Genomic DNA, 18,659 nt, shown 5'->3' with positions numbered 1-18,659 from the left:
GGGGGGCCCGCCCCCACCTGTGCCCCTGGCCTCGCCGGGGCGCGGGCGGAGAGGCCGGAGCTGGGGGAGCTCAGAGGGACTTCAAGTGTTGCCAGGACGGCGGAGCTGGCGCCGTGAGGTGAGGTAGCGGACCGAGCACCGTGAGGCCTCAGGTCACCCCAGACGGTCACCCGCGTGCGAGACGCCGGCAGCCACAGCGCGGTCGCCCGGGCCGGCCCCCGCCCCCCGCCCGCCAAGGACAGCAGTCTCTCTCGGAGGCTCTTCATCACGGTGTGAACATCATGCATGCGAGTCTTCCTACGGGGGGAGCTCTCTGTGGAGGTGGGGGGCCGGGGATGCCCCTTGAGGGCCGGGAGAGGGGTCTCCAGCGTGGAAGGCAGACGGTCCCGCCGGTCGGCAAGGGCGCGTCTGTCTGCACGAGGGAGAGTTCATGCGCCCATCCAGCTGGCCACGCACGGCAGGACTGTGTTCTCGGCTGGGCGGCCCCAGCAGAGCGGGGGACAGGTGGGAAGAGGTGGGAAGAGGTGGGAAGAGGTGGGAAGAGGTGGGGACAGGTGGGAATAGGTGGGAACAGGTGGGAACAGATGGAAAGAGGTGGGAACAGGTGGGAACAGGCAGGGACAGGCCTCAGCAGGTGCGTTCCGTTCACAGCTAAGACTGCCTCCCTGCCCAGCCTGCGTGGCTCAGTGGTTGAGCGACGACCTAGGAACCAGGGGGTCACGGATGGGGGGGCGGCATCCGAGCTGCTTCCCACATGGCTCCACGGGGCCCTGGGCTGGGGGTGGGGCACCCCGCCTTCTGGGGGCGTGGGCATGACACCCCCCGAGTGAGAAGACACAGGAGGCTGGTGTCAGGGTGCCCAGTGCGGTGCCGGGCCCGGACGGATGAGAAGGCACTGGGGCACCAGGCGGCCGGGGGTCGGGTCACCAGGGTGGCCCCGGGGCAGCGTGGGGGCAGCCTGAGCTGCAGTCAAGAGACGGGGTGGCCCCGAGGGCCGGTGGGGTGGGTCCCCAGTGGGGTTCCTGGCCCCCAAAAGCAGAGGGACAGCCGCAAGGAAGAAACTTCAAGTCCAGGAGGCGTCAATAAAAATAAATAATGGAGGGAGGGCTGCCCGTCGGCCGGAGGAGTCTTTGCAGCAGCCCCGCCCGGGCCCCGTCAGAGAGGGACCCCGAGAATCGCCATCAGAGAGGGACCCCGAGCATCGCCGGGGCGGCCGGGAGCGGTGCCAAGGGGCTGAGTTCAGCGGCAGGGCCAGCCGCCCACCCCTGTTTCCGTGGTTACCTGAGGTCTGTGGTTTGGGCTCAGAGGCAGGAGCAGTGTCCAGAGGCTTGGATGGGGGTGGGGTGGGGTGGGGGGCTGCTTGGCCAAGGAGAGAGACAAGAGGGGGAATGCCCGTGGGCGTCACAGCTTAAATGTCCCCCCACCTCCCTCTCCCCCCAAGAGGCAGGGGGTGGGGGAGACAGGGGTCATGTCCATCATCCGGAGGCCGAGGGGGGGAGGAGAGCAGGGAGGGGCCGCAGCCACGGTTCACACCCAGGCCGCTGGCCCCATCAGCCCCGGTGTCCCCTCCACGCCTTCCAGGCTGTGGGGGCCGAGGAGTGGGGTGTCCTCCGGCCTCAGCCCTAGGGTGGGCCCCGGGGTAACCGCCGCAGGCTCCAGAACTTCACCGTCAGGTCACTGCGGGGACAGCGAGCGGCCGGTCAGCTTGGGCGGGGCCCGGCCGGCCAGGCCCGGGTGCCCCCCATGCCCCAGACGCGGCCGGGCCCAGGGGCGGGCGCTGTGAGGCCCAGGGCGGAGGGTGCTGGGCAGGGGAGGGGCCTGCTTTTCCTGATCGTGAGTTTTTCCCGCTGCTGGTGGGTTCCGTCCGGCCCTGGACGGGCCCCCACTGCCGTCCACTGCCTGGCCCCCTGGCCCGGGCCTGTCCCACTCACTGTTCATGCTCAGAGGGGGGGCTGGAGGAGGGAGGAGGCTGGAGGAGGGAGGCTGGAAGAGGGGGGAGGCTAGAGGAGGGGGGAGGCTGGAGGAGGGAGGCTGGAAGAGGGGGGAGGCTAGAGGAGGGGGGAGGCTGGAGGAGGGGGGAGGCTAGAGGAGGGGGGAGGCTGGAGGAGGGGGGAGGCTGGAGGAGGAGGGAGGCTGGAAGAGGGGGGAGGCTAGAGGAGGGGGGAGGCTGGAGGAGGGGAGGCTGGAGGAGGGAGGCTGGAGGAGGAGGGAGGCTGGAGGAGGGGGAGGCTGGAGGAGGAGGGAGGCTGGAAGAGGAGGGAGGCTGGAGGAGGGGGAGGCAGGAGGAGGGGGGCTGGAAGGAGCCAGGAGGAGTAAAACAGACTCGTACCGTGGAGAGCAGCTCAGATCGAAGTGGAGAGAGGGGGAGACAGGGGGGAGGAGGGGAGAGGAGGCGGGGTCAGGGCAGGGTGGTGGCCCGGCCCTTTATGGCCAGCACCCGGCGCGGAAGGCAGGGGGTGAGTCCGGGGACGTAATTCCACAGCTTGACCCGGCAGTCACTGTGGGGGAGAGAGGTGGAGAGAGGCGGAGCGAGAAGACGGGAGGGGAAGGGGAGAGAAGGGTCAAGGTCAAGTTCGGACCCAGAAGGGAGAGAAGAGGCCTCTGTGAGCAGCGCCCCCGCGGCCTGGGTGCCCCCTGGACCGGACAGAGCTGGGTCAGGCGGGCAGGTGGGCTGCGCTGTGATGGGAGATACCTGGACAGGTGTGAGGGCAGCCGGGGGCGGGGGGTGGGAGGGTCTGGGGATGGTGGGCAAGGCCTGGCCGGGCTGGCGCCTGCCTGCTGCCCTGCCCCTGGGCCCTGGGGGTCCGCCGGCACCCCCTCCCAGCCCGTGGCCCTCGCCGGGACCCCACCCACCGCCCGCCCGCCCACCTGGAGGCCGTGAAGATGTGCTTGCTGTTGGTGCAGGCGGCGTTGATGGGGCTGTCGTGGCCCTTGATCTCGCCGACGGGCGTGAAGTTGTCCACGTTCCAGACCTTGATGAGGCCGGCGCGGCAGGCGCTGAGCAGCATGGGCCGGCCGGGCACGAAGGCCAGGGCGCACACCCAGTCCTTGTGCGCGTTGGGGATTTGCTGGGGGAGGGGGGGTCTGGTGAGGGACGCGGGGGCAGGACCCGCACCCGGCAGCCGCCTGCCCCGCTGCCCTCCGCGGCCCCCCCCCCCCCGGGTCCCCAGGAGCCAGGGCCCCAGCTGAGCCGGAACTTCCGGGCCCAGAGAGGTCATAGTTCGAATCCCGGTCGGGGCACAGGCCCGGGGTGTGGGCTCGATCCCCAGTGGGGGGCGTGCAGGAGGCAGCCGATCCATGATTCTCTCTCACCATGGATGTTTCTCACCCTCTCCCTTCCTCTCTGACATCAATTAAAATATATATATAGAAATCCATCCTCCGGGAGAGGGGACAGGGCCGGGCTTCCCCGTCAAGCCCGGAGCTGGGGGAGGAGAGGGGAGGCGGTCATGTGCAGGGGGTTGGGGGGGAAGTGGGGGGCTCTGGCCGGGGCTGGGGGAGGAGAGGGGAGGCGGGCAGGTGCAGGGGGTTGGGTGGGAGGGGGAGTCTCTGGCCGGGGCTAGGGGAGGAGAGGGGAGGCGGGCAGGTGCAGGGGGTTGGGGGGGAGGGGGGGCTCTGGCCGGGGCTAGGGGAGGAGAGGGGAGGCGGGCAGGTGCAGGGGGTTGGGTGGGTGGGGGGGGCTCTGGCCGGGGCTAGGGGAGGAGAGGGGAGGCGGGCAGGTGCAGGGGGTTGGGGGGGAGGGGGGGGGCTCTGGCTGGGGCTGGGGGAGCCCCTCCCATCCTCCGGCCGCACCTGGATGAGCTCCTGCTGCTCCAGGTCCCACTTCTTGATGCCGTTGTCCCGGGAGCCGCTGAACAGCACGTCCCCGTGGATGGCCAGGCACTCGATGCCATCATAGTGCGGGGGGCTCGAAGTTGTGGGTGGGCCCGATGGTGCCCCCCACGCACTCCCCCAGCTCGAACATCTGCGGGGGGAGGGGGGGTTGGCCCAGAGCCGCCCACTGGGGTGCAGCCCCGGGCCAGGAGCCGGCGACCCCGAGGTCCGGCCCCCGGTGGCAGCCCCGCCCAGGGGTGCGGGAGCTGCCCCTGCAGGCGAGGGGCCCTTCCCAGGGGCGGGGTGTGGGGGGACGGACTTAAGTTCCTGCAGGGGGACCCCCCAGCTCAGCATAGCTGCTACGGAGAAAGGTGGGTGCCTCCGTCTAAAATTCTCTTTATTTTTTAAAAACATATTTTTATTGATTTCAGAGAAGAAGGCAGGGGAGAGGGAGCTATAAACATCACGGTGGCCCTGGCTGGTGTGGCTCAGTGGATAGGGCATCAGCCTGCGGATTGCAGGGTCCCGGGTTCAATTCCAGTCAGGGCACATGCCTGGGTTGTGGGCTCCATCCCCAGTAGGGGGGCGTGCAGGAGGCAGCTGATCCATGATTCTCTCTCATCATTGCTGTTTCTCTCTCTCTCCCTCTCCCTCTGAAATCAATAAAATAGCCTATATAATAAAAGGCTAATATGCAAATTGACCGAATGGCAGAACGACCGGTTGCTGTGACGCGCACTGACCACCAGGGGGCAGATGCTCAATGCAGGAGCTGCCCCTGGTGGTCAGTGCGCTCCCACAGGGGGGAGCACTGCTGAGCCAGGAGCCAGGCAGTGCTAAGGAGCGGGCATAAGCCATCATGGAACATCCCCCGAGGGCTCCCAGACTCCGCGAGGGTGCGGGCCAGGCTGAGGGACACCCCCCCCCCGGAGTGCATGAATTCCGTGCACTGGGCCTCTAGTGTGGATATAGTTTAACCATCCCAGGAAGGGCATTCTTCCCACGGGTGTCCCGAGGCCACAGAGGGAGGGGTAGCGGGGGTTGGGGGGAGACACGGCAATGCCCCAGGCACCTTCACGTAGTGGTCCTTGGAGCCGGTCACCACCAGGTCGTGCTGGCTGGCCGTCTGGGTGACCGTCAGGCACATCACGGGCCCGATGTGGCCGGTCAGCTTGCCGACGGGCTGGAACCTGCGGGAGGGCCCGGGAGGGGCAGGGGGGTCAGGGGGACCTGGGCTGGGAGGGGGTGGGCCCAGGAGGCATGCACCCAGCCAGGGGCCTCTCCTCCCTCCGGAGCTGCCCATTCCCGGGGGTCTCCGAGGTCCAGCTGGCCTTGCGGGGGGGTCACCCCGAGCTGAGGCTTGTGCGCCCTCCCTCGGCCGTGCCCAGCCTGTCCCCCCACATCTCCCCAGGGCCCCCCGGACCTGCTGAGCTCCCAGATGCGGACGGCGTTGCCCGAGGCGGCGTACAGCATGGTGCCCGAGGGGCTGAGCGCGATCTGGTTGATCTGGTGCTCGCCCTGCGCGCTGGTGAGGGCGCGCGTGGAGGTGGCCGCGCAGGCGTCCCCCGAGATCACCTGACCCGAGGACCTGCCCGGGAGGGAGGGAGGGAGGGAGGGAAGGGAGGCGAGGTCAGAGAGGAAACCGGTCCATCTGCACCGGCCAGCAGACCCATCTCACCTCCCTCCCAGCAGGCCCGTAAGCCACTGCCTCCAGGAAGCCCTCCTTGATTGACGGACGGGGAGCCGCCGCTTCCCCCGAGACCCACACAGAACTCTGCTCCACTCCACCTCGGTGGACGACAGGCCCTCAGACCAGGCTGTCCTGCGTAGGGCCCCCGGGCGGCCAGCACCCCCTGCCCCCCCGCCCCCCTAGGGAGGGGCACCTACGTGAGGGTGCGGATGCATTTGGCCGAGTCCCGGATGTCCCACACCTTGATGTAGGAGGTGGACACGGAGAAGACCAGCCCCGAGTGGCTGCAGTACTTGATGGAGACCACGTTGTTGGGGTGGCCCTTCAGGGCGGCGATCTCCTGCCCCGTGACCAGGTTCCACATCTTGCAGCTGCGGTCTGGGGTGGGGGCGGGGAGAGCGGGGAGGGGCAGGCGTCAGCGCCAGGGACAGCGAATCCCAGGCCGGGCTGGGCGCCAGGTCCCTGGGGTGGGGACGACTCAGAGAGAAGGGGGGCCCGGGCGTCAGGCAGGCCCCCGACGCCGTCCGTGCCCGCTGCCCTGACTGCTAAGAGCTGGCCTCATCATTATTATTATTATTATTATTAAGAACTACTTTTATTTATTTTTCTAAAGAAATCTTTTATAAAAAATTCATTTTTATGGATTTCAGAGAGGAAGGGAGAGGGAGAGAGAGAGAAACCTTAATGATGAGAGAATCATGGATCGGCTGCCTCCTGCCTGCCCACCCCCTACTGGGGATCGAGCCTGCAACCCAGGCATGTGCCCTCGACGGGAATCGAACCCGGGACCCTGTGGTCCACAGGCCGGCGCTCTACCCACTGAGCAACACCGGCCGGGGCGACACCCACCTTTGGAGCCGGTGAAGAGCAGCTCGTCCGTGGCGTCCAGGCAGAGGATGGGCTTGGTGTGGCCCTCGGCCATGGAGACGCACTGCAGCGGGGCCGTCCGCCCGCCCTTTGCTGCTCCGACCGGAGTGATGATCCCCCTTTGGACAGAGGGAGAGAGGACGCCGTCAGCCGGGGACCCCGCGCCCGGCCGGCTGAGGGGGGACAGGGTGGAGCAGGGAGCTGGGCCTGACCGAGGGGGCTCCAGAGCCGCCGGCCCCGCCAGCAGCCTGAGCCGGGAAGAGGGTGTGCGGGCAGGGGGAGGGGGGTTCGGGGGGGGGGGGCCTGCCTTCCGTGGCTCGGCTGCGAGTCTCGTCCCTGTCTAGGCGCAGCCCTGCCCTCGGCCAGTTGCCACCCACGCCTGCCTGACCGCATCCTGAGACATAAAAGCGCCCAGGCCCACCGGCCGGCGTGGCTCAGTGGTTGAGCATCGACCTAGGAACCAGGAGGTCACGGTTGGATTCCCGGTCGGGGCACAGGCCCGGGTGGCGGGCTCGATCCCCAGTGGGGGGCGTGCAGGAGGCGGCCGATCCATGATCCTCTCTCATCACTGATGTTTCTACCTCCCTCTCCCTCTCCCTTCCTCTCTGAATCAATGAAAATAGATTTAAAAACCAACGCCAGCTGGGCAGACGGAGACCAGGGGCCGGAGGGGCTCCTGCAACCCCCCGACTCCCCCAGGCTGCCTCCAGGGACCCAGGGAGGCCAGGTCGCCGCCCCGCACCCCCTCCCAGCATTTCCCTCCACCCGGGCCTGTCTCCCACGCAGGGGAACTCCCACAGGCGCACACCCCACCCACGGCCCCGGGACCAGCACGGCCGGACCTGTGAGGGTCGCTGACAAAGGGCTCAACCCCTTCAGGGACCTGAGCTCAGCTCTGGCTGGGGGAGGATGGTCTGGGCCCCCTCGAACCCTCCTCCAGCCCCTGCAGGACGGGATGGAGAATTTATTTCTCAACGAGGGACCCCTGGGTGCGGGGCCCCCGCCAGCTTGCGTGCGGGTCTGAAAACATGTCCTCGCTCTTCTCCAAAGAGAACGCAGAGCCGACCGACGGGGTGTGGTGGCCGAGGGCGGGATGAAAGGACCCAGGTCCCTCCCGCAGGCTGCTCATGGCCCCAGGGACACAGGCAGCCCAGACCCGAGGGTGCGGTCAGACAAGGGTCCGACAAGGGTCCGACAAGAGTCCGACAGGCCCAGTGCCGGTCAAGGGCGCGCACAACAGCCTCCCACGTATCCTGGCTCCCGCTTCTCCCCTCGCTGGGGCCCAGCTGTGGCCGGGAAGGACCGGGAGGGCTGTGGGCAGCAGGTGAAAGGGCTAACCCTGCTCGCGAGGGGCTGGTAGTGTCCTGTGGGGGATGCCTGGGCCCCGGGTGGGAGCCATGGCAGGACGGCCAACACCCAGGGTGCGGCCACGGCGGGCGGTTAGCCGAGGGCTTGGCGGGAGAGCTCTCAGCTCAGCTCAGGGCCCCGGGGGCCTGGGACGCGCGCTCTGTGTGTGGGTGCTGTGAGGGCCCCCCGCCCCCGGGCACTCCTGGTCCTTGTGCCAGGAGATGGGGGTGGGGGCAGAGCCGGGGTCTAAGTGTGCGGCACCGACGCAGGCGGAGCGACCCACGGACTTTCCGAGGACGGCATCCACACCCACCCGGCCCGCCCCCTAGGCCCCATGCTCCCCCCCGCCCCCCCCCCGCCCCCCCCCCCCCGGCCCAAGTGACGGGAGCAGAAGACAGGCCGTGACAAGCGACCGCACACCCCTCCCCGCGAGAGCCCCCAGCTCCAGCCGGTCGGTCATGGGGGCAGTCAGAGGCCAGGCAGCCGCCAGGAGAGGAGGAAACAGGGGCAGGAGAGGAGGGGTGCATGCTGAGGACAGGGGTGCAGGCGGGAGGGGCAGAGAGAGAGAGAGAGAGAGAGAGAGAGAGAGAGAGAGGAGTGAGCGAGAGGGCTGGGAGGAGGGCGCGGCCGTCTGTGTACCTCAGGACCTCGGACATAGAGGAGTCGCTGTCATCAGACCTGGGAGGGCAGAAAGTTAGCCGGATTAGGGGGGGCGGGGCGGGCACACACAGGGCGCAGAGCAGCAGGTCAGGGGCGGTTATTCTCGGCGAGGGGAGTGGAGAGAGGCAGAGGGGGGAGGCGCCGGGGGACAGCAGGGCGGGGGAGGGGGGCGGGCTGGCCTGGGCGCTGGGGAGGCCCGCAGCTAACAGGGTAGGATGGGGGCCCCCCCCGAGGACGACGCGGGATCGCCGGCTCCACACTCTGGGGAGACTGCTCCTGGGCTGTTGTCTGTCCCATCCACAAGCTGGGGGCCCCCGCCCCCTCGCAATGCTGGGGTCTGCCTGCTCCTCCCACCCGGGAGGGGACTGCCTGGAGCTGGCTGTGCACCTCACATGAGCCCCAGGACCTGGACCCCCGGACGGGATTGAGGTCTGGATGACCCCTGGATGGACCCAAGTGTGGGTGACCCCTGGATGGGACTGGGGTCTGGATGACCCCCGGATGAGACCGAGGTCTGGATGACCCCTGGATGGGACTGAGGTCTGGACGACCCCCGGATGGGACTGAGGTCTGGACAACCCCTGGATGGGACTGAGGTCTGGACGACCCCCGGATGAGACCGAGGTCTGGATGACCCCTGGATGGACCCAAGTGTGGGTGACCCCCGGATGAGACTGAGGTCTGGACAACCCCTGGATGGGACCGAGGTCTGGATGACCCACAGGCTGGGATGGCGAGAGACTGTGAAGGCGGGCGGGAGGGGGCACCTGGCCGGGGGCACCAGGTTGGGAGGGGACCCTGGTTGGTGGGGGCCAGGGCGGGGCCAGCAGGGAGTGTGAAGAGGAGCGCATGGAGCACAGGCCCCCCGCCCCTGGGCAGAGCCCCCGTTAGGGACACGGGCAGCTGGGTCCCAGCCCCAGGCCCTCGGTCGGCTGTGCGCTTCCTAGGCGGACGCCCGCGGGCCTGCCTGAACCTCATTCCTCTCCTGTGAGGCGGGCAGGCCGTGCTCACGGCGGAGCTGTGGCTCAGGGGAAACCTCGGGGTGAAAGCAGGTGCCACATGGGACGGCTGTCACCCCCCATCACACCAGCAGGGGGCGCACCGTGGGGTGAACCAACCCGGACAGGGGAAGGTGACAGGGGACAGTGCGCGGGGCCGTCTGAGCGTTTGGGGAGCGGAGGGGGCTGGTGAGGCGGCAGGAAGGGGCTTCCGAGAATCCAGGCACCAGCCACGGAGGATTCGGGGTCGTCTGGGGGCCTGCGGGGGCCTGAGCGCCCCGTCCGTCCCTGCGAGCTCGCTCCCGAGGTCCCAGCTCCCTCGGGGAACAGACAGGTCCCCGGTCAAGACGGAAAAGACAGAGATGCCAGGAGTGGGGCCGGAACAGAATGTCTGGAGACTGCCCAGCTGTGCCAACCCTGCCCACACCCACGCCCACGCCCACGCCCACACCCACGGCCACGGCCACGGCCAGTCCGCGGGCTCCCTCCCCTCGAAGAGCCCGCCCAGCGCCGGCTCTTACTTGTCCAGCGCGGAGCCCTGGCTCTGATTGCTGGTCAGACGCGAGAAGACGTTGCGATCGTTGCGTGGCCGCGTGGGCGGGGACGAGGGCGGCGTGAATCCCACGTCTGTGGACCTGCCCAGCGGGGACAGAGAGCGGCATGTCAGTGTCGGACCCATTCTGACTCCGTCCGACCTCAGACACACATGTGGCTGGTGGTTCCCGGTGGTTACAGCATCGACCTAGGAACCAGGAGGTCGCGGTTCGATTCCCGGTCAGGGCACAGGCCCGGGCTGCGGGCTCGATTCCCAGTGTGGGGCGTGCAGGAGGCAGCCGGTCATTGATTCTTTCTCATCATGGATGTTTCTCTCTCTCGCTCTCTCCCTCTCCCTTCCTCTCTGAAGTCAATAAAAATCTATTAAAAATAAAAGAAGGGGCTGAAGGACGTAGACGCCGCCGCCACTCACGCCGCCCAGGCCCCGATGGGCAGCCACGCTGGTGCCCAGCCCAGGACCCGCTCTCACCTGACGGGCTGCCCGCGGTCGTACGACTTCCTCCGGGTCAGAGGGGACGTGTCGGCGGCTCGGGACTGCCGGGGGCTGGAGGAGGGAGGCCAGTGAGTCCGGGAGAGCCCGGCGGGCCGGCCCCCTGCCCGCCCCCCACCACCCGCCCGCCCCGCCGCCGCCCGCCTTACAAGGTGCTGCCTCGGGTGGGCAGGCTGACGGTGCGCGAGACCTTGTCGCGGGGGTAGGGGTCGCGCACGGAGAAGCCCGCCCCGCCCTCCGTGATCTCCGCCAGCGAGGCCAGGGACTTGGTGATGTCCTTGGTGGAGCTGTCCAGCGGGGGCCCCAGGCACTCGGCCGACGCCGCCTTTATCTGGGCCGACAGCTTGGGCTCGCCCTGGAAGGGAAGCGCCCGCCGGGGTGACCGGGGTGACGGGGGGATGGGGGGGGGGGCGGGCGGTGGGGAACGGGCCGGAGGCAGAGCAACCCCGGGGGGTGGACGCACCAGCCATCACCCTGAGCCCGTCTCTCAGGGCTTCTGGCAAATGCAAGGCAACAGACATGGATTGTCTGCCCTCATGTGGACTGTGTACCCCAAACGTGTACCCCGACCTGTGCACAAGTCTCTCTTAAGAAAGCCTGTTCGTGCCCGGCCGGCGGGGCTCAGGGGCTGAGCGTCGACCTAGGAACCAGGAGGTCAGGGTTCGATTCCCGCTCAGGGCACAGGCCCGGGTGGCGGGCTCCATCCCCAGTGGGGGGCGTGCAGGAGGCAGCCGATTCATGATTCCCTCTCATCATTGATGTTTCTCTCTCTCTCTCCCTCCCTCCCTCTCCCTTCCTCTCTCTAAAAATCAATTTTAAAAAAAAAATCCCTTTTCTTGGTTCAGGCCTACCCGTGGCCGCACCCTCCCTGGTCCCCAAATGCCCTCACTGCCGCCCCTGCTGGTGGCCGACGGGCTGCGTGTACGACAACCAGGGATCTGTTCGGTGAGTTGCTGACTTGGGTCTGGGCTGGGTAAGAGGGAGGTTTTGAAAGCGGGAAGCGGGGTCCTCGGTTATGGTGACGTCACCAGGCTCAGGCCGCTCCTCCCATTTCTCTCCCTCCCGCCACTTCAAAAAGAGCAGGCTGCCCCGGGTGACACACCTGCACCCCGGGTGCCCGCCCCCTCCCGTCCTGGGCTAGACCCGTCCCCACTGGAAGCAACTCGGGGTTGGGCTTGGGGGGTGAGGGTAGAGGGGCCTCGCCGGCCTCCCGAGGGGGCTCACCTTGAACTTGAAGTCGTCGTGGCTGCTGGAACCTTTCATGGTGAACGACTGGGAGAAGCTAAGGGAGAAGCAGGGGGAGTTCAGGACCCCGAGAGCCTGTGTGCGCCCTGGCGCTCGGGGACCCCCCTCCGGGCTGGGCCCCGGACCCCGTGGCTCCCCCGCCCCCAGGTCCGCGCTGAGCTGGGACTCACCTGCCCTCGGAGAACTCCGACACCTCCTCATCGGTGCTGGCGTAGCCGTTCTCTTGGGGGGGGGGTGACGGAGACGGGGGGTCAGATGGGTTTGGGCAGAGCTCTGGGGAAGCCAGGGTCCCCGGGTCGGAGCCCTGGGGCCCGGGCCGCCCCCGCCCCCCGCATACCTTGCTGCACGTTGTAGATGAGGGCCTGCAGCTCGGGGTGCGCCTCGGCCTTCTCCCGCAGGGCGTCCAGGAGCCCGTGGTTCTGGGAGGAGCCCGCGAGGTCGGTCTGCCTCAGCCGCCCCTCCAGCAGCCGGATCTGGGCCTCCTTCTGGGCCACCTGCAGCCCCTGAGGACGGGGAGCAGGCCCGGGTGACCCTCCCCGGCCTGGGACCAGGGGCACCCCCGCCCCTGCCCTCACGCCACCGGCTCCCACCCAGGGAGACACCCTGGAGGGCCCCCCATAACTCCCAGACGTCGCCTGTGCCTGGCTCAGACCTGGGGTGCCCCCCCCCGTGCCCCCTGACTTTCCCCACACAGGACCTCAGAGTGTGACTGTCTTTCATGAATCATTAGGTTAAATGGGGCCTTTGGGGGCTCCATCCCCAGCGGGGGGCGTGCAGGAGGCAGCCGGTCCAGGCTTCTCTCTCAGCACGGACGTTTCTATCTCTCTCTCTCCCTTCCTCTCTGACATCAATAAAAATATATTTAAAAAAAGAAGAAGAAGAAGAGGGATGGGTGAGGAGTCGGGGGTGGGGTGGCGGGGCGGGCTCCCCCCGTCCAGAGCTGGACTGCATGCTCCCCATGGGGTGCCTGTCCCCGAAGGCCGCAGCCCGGGACCCTGCTGTCCCAGCATAAACCCTGCTGGGGGGAATGTGGCCCCCCCGTCCATCCGTCTGTCCGTCCGTCGGCGCTGCCCCACCCAGCACACGCGCACACACTTGCCCTCCGCCTCCGGCGGACTCAAGCCCAGCCCTGCTCCGGACGGGCCTGGGCCGGTGCGGAGGGTCCCCTTTACGGGAGGCCCCGCTGCGAGCCAGGCACGGGGCCAAGCCGCTCGCGGGCGTCATCTCGTTAAAGCGCCGGACCAGCCACAGCCTCGGTCCGTCTGTCCTCAGCCCGTCCCCTGGGCGGAACCGGGGCTGGGCGTGAGGCGGCGGCTTGCCGGAGCCTGTGAGTGACGGACGTGGCTCCGAGCGGCCAGGTGGGAGGGGGCGGGGGTCCCGTCCGGGAGGCGCGCGGCCGCCCACCTGGCCGATGGCCCACCTTGTCAATGGACGCCTTGAGGAAGTTGTCCAGCAGGAGGCGGGCTTCGGCCAGGGAGCAGGAGCTGATGACCACCGACGTGTCCGTGGAGTCCAGCTCCTCCTGGGGCCGGAGGCAGAGGGCCCGGGTCAGCAGGGCTGCGCCCCACTCCCTGCATCCCGCACCCCCACCCCACCCCGCCCGCGCCCCCGCACCTTGGTCTCCTCCAGCTGCACGATGGTGGCCTGGCAGTCGGAGATGCTGTCGTTGATGTAGTCGATGTTGGCCGCCAGCGCCTCCATCTCCTCCGCCAGCTCCTGCAGCCCCTTCTCCTCCGGGCTCTCCGCCTGCAGCCGCTCCCGCTTCCGCCGCAGCGCCTCCTGCAGGAGGAACAGCTCCTCCCTTTTCTGGGGGGGGGGGGTCGGGGAAGGCCTCAGGGTGCTGTTCAGCCCTGCCCACAGCTGCCCCCCTCTGCTCCCCCCCACCCTGTAGCCTCATGGGGACCCCCAGCACTTCTGCATTTGAGAGCTGCCATGAGGATCAGGGGACGGGGAGGAGAAAGGTCGGAAGAGCCTGCCTGAGCCGTCAAAAGTGACAGCGGACAGTCCGGCCGGCGTGGCTCAGGGGTTCAGCATCCACCTAGGAACCAGGAGGTCAGGGTTCGATTCCCGGTCAGGGCACAGGCCCGGGTGGTGGGCTCCGTCCCCAGTGTGGGGCGTGCAGGAGGCAGCCGATCCATGATTCTCTCTCATCATGGATGTTTCTAACTCTTTCTCTCTCCCCCTTCCTCTCTGAACTCAGTAAAAAATATATATATTTTAAAGTGACAGCAGATGGCAGAGGGTTGCAGATGGGAGGGAGGGGTGCAGGCGTGAGGGAGGGGTGCAGAGGGAGGGAGGGGTGCAGGCGTGAGGGAGGGGTGCAGGCGGGAGGGAGGGGTGCAGAGGTAGGAGCGGTGCAGAGGGAGGGAGGGGTGCAGGCGTGAGGGAGGGGTGCAGGCGGGAGGGAGGGGTGCAGAGGTAGGAGCGGTGCAGAGGGAGGGAGGGGTGCAGGCGTGAGGGAGGGGTGCAGGCGTGAGGGAGGGGTGCAGAGGTAGGAGGGGCGCAGGCGGGAGGGGTGCGGGGGCGGGGACCGCGCCCACCTTGATGAGCCGCTCCATGTCGGCCTCCAGGCTGACCAGCGCCATCCTCTGCATGACGATGTCGATGACCCTGCGCTCCAGCGACTGCCACTTGAGCCGCGCGGCCCTGCTGAAGCTCTGGCCGGCGCCCTTCTTCTGGAACTTCTTCCTGGAGACAGAGGCCGGCGGGTGGGTGGGCCCCACGGGAGCTGACAGCCACGGGGCGCCACGGGGATGGGGCGGGGGTGGGGGGCCCTGCTTCCCTGGGCTCGCCTCTCCCCCCCCCCCCCACCTGGCAGGCCGGGCGCCGTGGCCAGCGGACGCGGGGTGGTCCCCCACGAAGTGGTTGATCTTCCGGTTCCACTGGCGCACGATGGTGGACACGGAGCGGGCCCCCGACTCGGCCTCCGACGAGGTGGTGCTGGCGGACACCTCGGCGCCCGAGTCCAGCATGGGCGGCTTCGGCACCACGCGCCCCGCCACCCGCTCGGACATGGGCTTGGCCAGGCGCCTCAGCGCAGACACCTGGGGGCCACGGAAGGAGCGTCCCAGTGAGCGGGGGACACGGAGCCCCGAAAATGCCCAGGTTGGGGGGAGGGGGAGGGGCAGGGAGCATCTAGGGGCGCCTCCGCCCGGCCTGGGCTTGGGACTGAGCCAGGGGCCTCTGTTTGTTGTGAAATGAACACAGAAGAGACTTTGGTTTTGTTTTGTTTTTAAAGGTGGGACCAGAGCCTGCAGCCGGCCCTCGGCCTCCGCCCAGGTCGGGCCTGTGTCCGCCGGGAAGGAGGGAGCGGGGCCCAGGCGCCCAGCTCGGGCGGAATCCGAAGGGGGCGGCCTGGGGGGGGGCACGTCCCTCACCTCCTGGGTCTTCCTCCTCAGCACCAGTTCCTGCTGTCGCTTCTGGGACTCCAGGGCTCGGATCTGAAACTGCGGGTGCGAGACGGGGGTCCCCACTCAGGGCTGGTGGGCAGAGGCCGGGCGGCTCGGAGGGGAAGGCCTGGGCAGATCAAAGGGGCCTAGGAGCTGGCCCCTGTCCCCAAGGGGCTACTCTCCGGCCTGGGGTCCCCACCCTGAGCCAGGGGGCCCGGGCTGGGGGCTCTGCTTGCTGGTGACCTCGGGCAAGTCCTGCCCCTCCCTGGGTTCCGGTCTGTCCCCCCCCCAACAACAAGGCAGGGCTGGACACACCGCTGGAGAGTGACGGGGGCAGAACCTCAACGAGGCCACGCCCATCGCCACGCCCTCTGCTCCAGGCCCCGCCCACTGCCCACCGCAGCTCTGCCGGCCCCGCCCCTCCAGCTCCCCACTCCCACCCCCCAAGCCTGCAGGGCCCCGGACCCTTGGGGGGTGGGGGGGGTGGGAGGGTGCGGAAGGCGCCCTCACCTCCTGTCGCCGCTGCTCCTTCTTGAGCTGCGCGATCTCCCGGTTCCTCTTGGTCTCCACCAGCCGCCGCCGCTGCTGCTCCTCCCGCATCTGCTTCATCAGGGCCACCTGGCCGGGCAGAGGGGGCACCGGGACCGGGCTAAGCAGGTGTCCACTCGCTGCAGGGACTGAAGACGCTGGGCCGGGGGGTGGGGGGGACGGGGCAGCCTACCAGGTAGCCCCTGAGGTCCGCCCCCCCCCCCCCCCGCAGGGGCTGAGCTTCCTCACCTCCCCGGCCACCCACCAGCCCAGCCATGTCCAACCCTGGCCCCCCTGCTCACAGCCCCTGGTCCCCGTCCCCCAAAGCCACCGTCCTGGGTCCGCTATTCTAGGACCCGATGTGGACGGAGCACTCTCTCTCTCCCGACAGCTGCGCTGCTGACCGGGGTGGGGGTGAGGGTGGGGGGTGTGGGGGTGGGGGTGGAGGGGGTCAGGGTTAGGGACAAGCCCCGGGGCGAGGTCAGCGTGCAGGAGGCGAGGGAACGGCAATGACTGCTCAGCGCGGTGGGTGGGCCCTGAGGTGACACCCGCCCCCCGCCCCCGGGCCCCACCTTGGCCTTCTTCATCTCCGCCACCTCGGCCTGCAGCTTCTTCAGCTCCCGCTCGTAGCGCGACTGGTTCTTGAGCAGCCGCGCGTGCTCCTTCTGGGCGGCCTGCAGCTTCTGCAGGTCCCGGTGCATCTCCCGCAGCCGCTTCTCGTAGTCCGCCTTGATCTTGTTGGCTTTCTCCTCCGTGTAGCACTCCATGGTGCCTGCGGGCCGACCCCCGAGAGATGGGGCCTCAGGCTCCGTCCCCACCCGCCTGCCTGGCCTTGGGGAGGCCACGCCCCTCTCTGCACCGGTGGGAGGGGCTTGAGAAGCAAGAGGGGGCGGGGCCTGCGGAGCTGGGGCTGTGGTTGGGACCCAGGGAGCAAGAGGGGCGGGGCCGGCAGGGCTGGGGCGGGGCCTTGAAGCAGGAGGGGCGGGGCCTGCAGGGCTGGGCTGTGGGCGGGATCCAGGGAGCTGGAGAGGCGTGGTCGGCAGAGATGGGGCGGGGCCTCGGGCTGTGGCCGTGGGCGGGGCCTGTGGAGATGGGGCTGTGGGCGGGACCCGGCGAGCAGGAGGGGCATGGTCAGCAGAGATGGGGCGGGGCGTGGGGCGGAGCCTTGAAGGAGGAGGGGCAGGGCCTGCAGGGCTGGGCGGGGTATGGGGCGGGACCCGGGGAGCCGGAGAGGCATGGTCAGCAGAGATGGGGCGGGGCCTTGAAGCAGGAGGGGCGGGGTCGGCAGAGATGGGGTGGGGAGTGGGCGGGGCCGTGGGTTGTGCGCGGGGCCTCACTGAGGTTCTGCAGCACGCGGTCGCGCTCCAGCTGCGTGTCGCGGATCTTGTTCTGCAGCAGAATCAGCTTCTCCTCGTACTGGTGCTTGAGCGTCTGCAGCCGCCGCTGGCTGTTCTCCAGCTCGTCGATCAGCTTCTGCTTGATCTCGATCTCGCACGTCAGGTCGGCCAGATCGGCCTGGAAGTTCACCTCTGCGGGCAGAGACGGGCCTGACCCAGGGCGCCAGGGTGGGCGCCAGGGCCCCGGGGCGAGGAGCGGGCAGGGGGCTGAGGGGGCCCCCAGCCCAGGCGCGCGCCACGCACCCTTCGCCTCGGGGTCCGAGTCGGAGTCCACCAGGCTCTCCTCGCTGCCCGAGTCCTCGTCCTCGTCCTCGCGCCCCTCCTCCTCCTCGCAGCCACTCTCATCCGGATCTTCCTCCTCCTGCGCACCAGGCGCCATTAGGGGGGATTGGGGGGGGGGGGCGGGCGGTCCTTCCCCCACACGCTGGGCCCGGCCTCAGGGAGGGGCACCCAGAAGCAGAGGCTGGTCCAGGCATTCCCGCAGGTGGGAAATGGGGGTGAGGCCCTAGTCGGAGCCCCTTGTGCCCACCTCCGTCCTGGAAGGGAGCTTCCCATCCCCCCAGCAGCCTGGGATGAGGGAGGGGACTGAGGGATGGCGATCATCATGGCAACCCAGCAGAGAGCGAGCAGGAGGCAGACCAAGCGCTGTCCCTGTTGCCGCTGTGCACAAGGAGGTGCTGGGGCCCCCCACCCGGCGGGAGTGGGGTGAGTGTGCGAGGGGAGGGGAGGGGAGGGGCGGGGCGGGCGGGCTCACCTCCTCCACCTCGTTGTCCTCATTCTCATCCGTCTCCTCGCTGTTTTCCTGTTGGAGCTTCGCCCTCTTTTTGAAGGCCTCCTTCTCTGGGCTGCCCGGGGGGGGGAGAAGGGCAGGCGGGGTCAGGGGGCTGGACCTGGCTGAGCACGTGGCGGGGGTGTGTGTGTGTGTGGGGGGGGCAGGTCTCGTCCGGACCTCACAGGACAGGACCGGTTCCCGCTCTGCAGAGTGTGGCCGCCCTTCTCGTCCCCCCCGCCCACAGTCACCGGGACTGGCCGCCTCCCTCTCCCGGGCGGACAAGAGCAATCGGTGGCTGTGCCCCAAAGGCGGGCTGTCTGCTCAGAGGCCCCAGGTGACCCCGGATGGCTACCCCTGGGGGGGGGCCACCCGGCGAGACCCGGGGCGCGCACTCGCCTCTTCCTCCGCTGCCGGACCTCCTTCTTCTTGAGCCGCTCCAGGTCCTGCTTGGCCCTGCGGATCACCTCCGAGGCGTCCTCCATGGCGCTGGCCGGGCTGCCCCCCAGCCCCGGGGCGGCCGGGGAAGCCCCCAGGGAGTAGGGGCCGCGCGCCGAGGCCCGGGAGAGGCTGCGGCGCAGGGACTCGTTCATGGCCTCGCTCTCCAGCAGCTTGGTCCTGCGGGAGGGGGTGGGGGGTAGGGGTGAGGGGTCGCCCTCGCCTGGCCAAGGCCCCCGGGGTTGCCAGGGGTGCCGGGCTCACTCACCGTAGCTCCTCAATCTCCCGGATGTAGGTCTGGATCAGAGCACCGATGGCCTCGTTGCCATCACCTGGGGGAACAAGTAACAACAGCACCTTCGAGCCCGGCTGGCGTGGCTCAGTGGTGAGCGTCGAGCTACGACCCAGGAAGTCAGGGTTCGATTCCCGGTCAGGGCACACGCCCGGGTTGCAGGCTCGATCCCCAGTGCGGG

At 68.9% G+C, this 18,659-nt stretch overlaps 1 protein-coding gene across 1 annotated transcript in view; it reads right to left on the bottom strand.

Moving 5' to 3' along the window:
* Nucleotides 1-518: 518 nt before the first annotated feature.
* The window catches only part of KIF21B (kinesin family member 21B), a 33,891-nt gene continuing 15,750 nt past the window's right edge, over nt 519-18,659 (bottom strand). The window contains 27 exon segments of the mRNA XM_059677717.1: nt 519-1,677; nt 2,869-3,068; nt 3,793-3,906; nt 3,908-3,964; nt 4,886-5,003; nt 5,237-5,401; nt 5,701-5,881; nt 6,353-6,489; nt 8,357-8,395; nt 9,897-10,010; nt 10,400-10,474; nt 10,570-10,775; nt 11,645-11,702; nt 11,836-11,887; nt 12,003-12,168; nt 13,086-13,187; nt 13,280-13,471; nt 14,206-14,353; nt 14,477-14,709; nt 15,043-15,111; nt 15,565-15,672; nt 16,155-16,354; nt 16,920-17,111; nt 17,223-17,340; nt 17,734-17,824; nt 18,148-18,366; nt 18,455-18,518. Of these exon segments, the coding sequence (XP_059533700.1) occupies nt 1,623-1,677; nt 2,869-3,068; nt 3,793-3,906; nt 3,908-3,964; nt 4,886-5,003; nt 5,237-5,401; nt 5,701-5,881; nt 6,353-6,489; nt 8,357-8,395; nt 9,897-10,010; nt 10,400-10,474; nt 10,570-10,775; nt 11,645-11,702; nt 11,836-11,887; nt 12,003-12,168; nt 13,086-13,187; nt 13,280-13,471; nt 14,206-14,353; nt 14,477-14,709; nt 15,043-15,111; nt 15,565-15,672; nt 16,155-16,354; nt 16,920-17,111; nt 17,223-17,340; nt 17,734-17,824; nt 18,148-18,366; nt 18,455-18,518 (3,473 nt within the window). The 3' untranslated portion in view covers nt 519-1,622.

The sequence above is a fragment of the Myotis daubentonii genome, chromosome 20 (genome assembly GCF_963259705.1).
Source record: "Myotis daubentonii chromosome 20, mMyoDau2.1, whole genome shotgun sequence".
NCBI classification, from domain to species: Eukaryota; Metazoa; Chordata; class Mammalia; order Chiroptera; family Vespertilionidae; genus Myotis; species Myotis daubentonii.
This window is presented reverse-complemented; position numbering and strand designations above follow the sequence as displayed.